At 44.5% G+C, this 1,779-nt stretch overlaps 1 protein-coding gene across 1 annotated transcript in view; it reads left to right on the top strand.

Annotated features, from left to right (window-relative positions):
* The first annotated feature begins 256 nt into the window (after positions 1-256).
* The window catches only part of LOC113211174 (uncharacterized), a 42,010-nt gene continuing 40,487 nt past the window's right edge, over positions 257-1,779 (top strand). Inside the window, exons 1-3 of the mRNA XM_052273010.1 lie at positions 257-298; positions 1,151-1,364; positions 1,465-1,536. Of these exons, the coding sequence (XP_052128970.1) occupies positions 1,269-1,364; positions 1,465-1,536 (168 nt within the window). The 5' untranslated portion in view covers positions 257-298; positions 1,151-1,268. The remainder of the gene's footprint in view (positions 299-1,150; positions 1,365-1,464; positions 1,537-1,779) is intronic.

The raw sequence follows: 1,779 nt of genomic DNA, 5'->3' as shown, positions 1-1,779 counted from the left end.
ATTGGTCGAAGTCGTACACCCGTCGGGAGTAATAGGCTGTCGCTCAGCCTAAAAGAAACGAAGTTGGGATCGAAAATGTAAACTTGCCTACGTCTGAGCTCGACCTATCATGTTGTGTGCCGTCTCGAGTGATTGGCACCCCTTGCCCGTGCGTGCGCGCGCTGGAATACATAATAAAGCTGCTGTCATTAATGCCCATTGGCGCACGCAACTCCCCCCCCCCCCCCCCCCCGCTTGCGGCACGCACGATATGCATTCGCCGGCTTGAGCCATCAGGTGAAGAACGTCAGCGTGCGTTGTAAGGCTAGTTTATCCGTCAGCTTCCTTGTTAGGGTCTTCCTTACACAGCCATTCTCCCTTGAAAAGGCTATGGAAACGACCTGATGTCTGACTAGTCTGTTTAACACAAGGAGATGAGTTAGCGACTTGGGCTGTTTTCACTGGCACTCATTGACGGCGAAACGATCGGTGCAAATCCTCCAAAATTCTGGCAACCACCACTAATAAAGGGGATCAAAGAGGGTCCAAAGTAAAAAGCGGCACGTCCAAAAAAAATGACATTCTTTATGGTCCAAGGCGCATTTCTGGAAAGTAAATCTAAACTAGATTTGAACTAAAATTTCATCAATTTGGCTTTGTCTTGTACTTGGTTAGGCTCTATTATTAGAGTTTCTCTAACAATGACCCAAAATGAAATACATCTTTTTGATTCCCTTTTCATGGTTTCATAAGGAGTAACTTCAGAAAGCAGAATGCACATAGAAGAAAACTTTCGTCCGTTAAAATTTTTCTCACCATTTCGGCACATTCTGAATCAAAATCCTTCGGAAGATTTTCTCTTAACTAAACCGTATCGGAGCTAGGGATCTATTTGATTAACAAAATAGTGTCAAGCCAGCAGTGGATCATGTACACTTACGTGTTTGTGTCGACTGCTGCGTTTGCAGTGTGGGGTTGCTAGACTGTCCGTAAAGGCGTGCGAGGAAGAAGAGAACCAATCCGGAACAAGGTGCTGCCGTAACGCCTTGTGCTTTGAATCTGTTTTGGCTCTTTTTTTCTCCCCCATTTGCCTTGAACACAGATGTAGACTGAAATGGTCTATTACAAAGCATTGCTTTGTAGGCAACGATGTTTTCTATTTTCTTTGTAGGTTACAAGGCGAGGTTTTGAAACTTTTTACGAAGTGTAGAATCGACCAGCAGTCGCTGCAATATTACATCGACTCCGGGCGTGGAGTATTCCTTCCTGAGACGAGACCGGGATGTGCCATGGCTCTCAGTCGATATCTTCTCCGTTTCGCTTGGCTGCTGCAAGATGATGGCGGAGGTCTACAAAAGGCTGTACAGGGATTTTTTTGCAGTAATGTAAGTACTTAACAAAGTAAAAAAATATATATGTATAACTGGCGACGAGAATTTAACAGGAGTACAAAAGTGTAATTTAACTTTTAAATATATCTTTCAGATCTCGCTGAGTATGTTGGTCGTAAATCTTGGTCAGTGCGCTCTCGCGCTTGTTCAGTCAAAAACAGTAAAGGTATGTATGTGGCTTACGTGTTGGGCTAGGATTTGGTGGTTGGGGTGCAAAGTGGAATGACTGAGCAAATCCGGTTTCGTTCGTTTTCAAAGCAGAAGAGGAAGGGGAGAGGTTTACTCCTCAGCTCAAATGTCAGCAGGTCACATGGGGAGGACATTTATCACGAAACTCGACCACACACTAAACGAGTCTAATGCCGAACGATGTCCGGCGTAACTGTGAATGTTGGTCACTATTTTATTT

Source organism: Frankliniella occidentalis, unplaced genomic scaffold (genome assembly GCF_000697945.3).
Source record: "Frankliniella occidentalis isolate FOCC.00 unplaced genomic scaffold, Focc_3.1 Scaffold238, whole genome shotgun sequence".
NCBI classification, from domain to species: domain Eukaryota; kingdom Metazoa; phylum Arthropoda; class Insecta; order Thysanoptera; family Thripidae; genus Frankliniella; species Frankliniella occidentalis.
The sequence above is the reverse complement of the archived record's forward strand: the minus strand, read 5'-3'. Positions and strand labels throughout refer to the sequence as shown.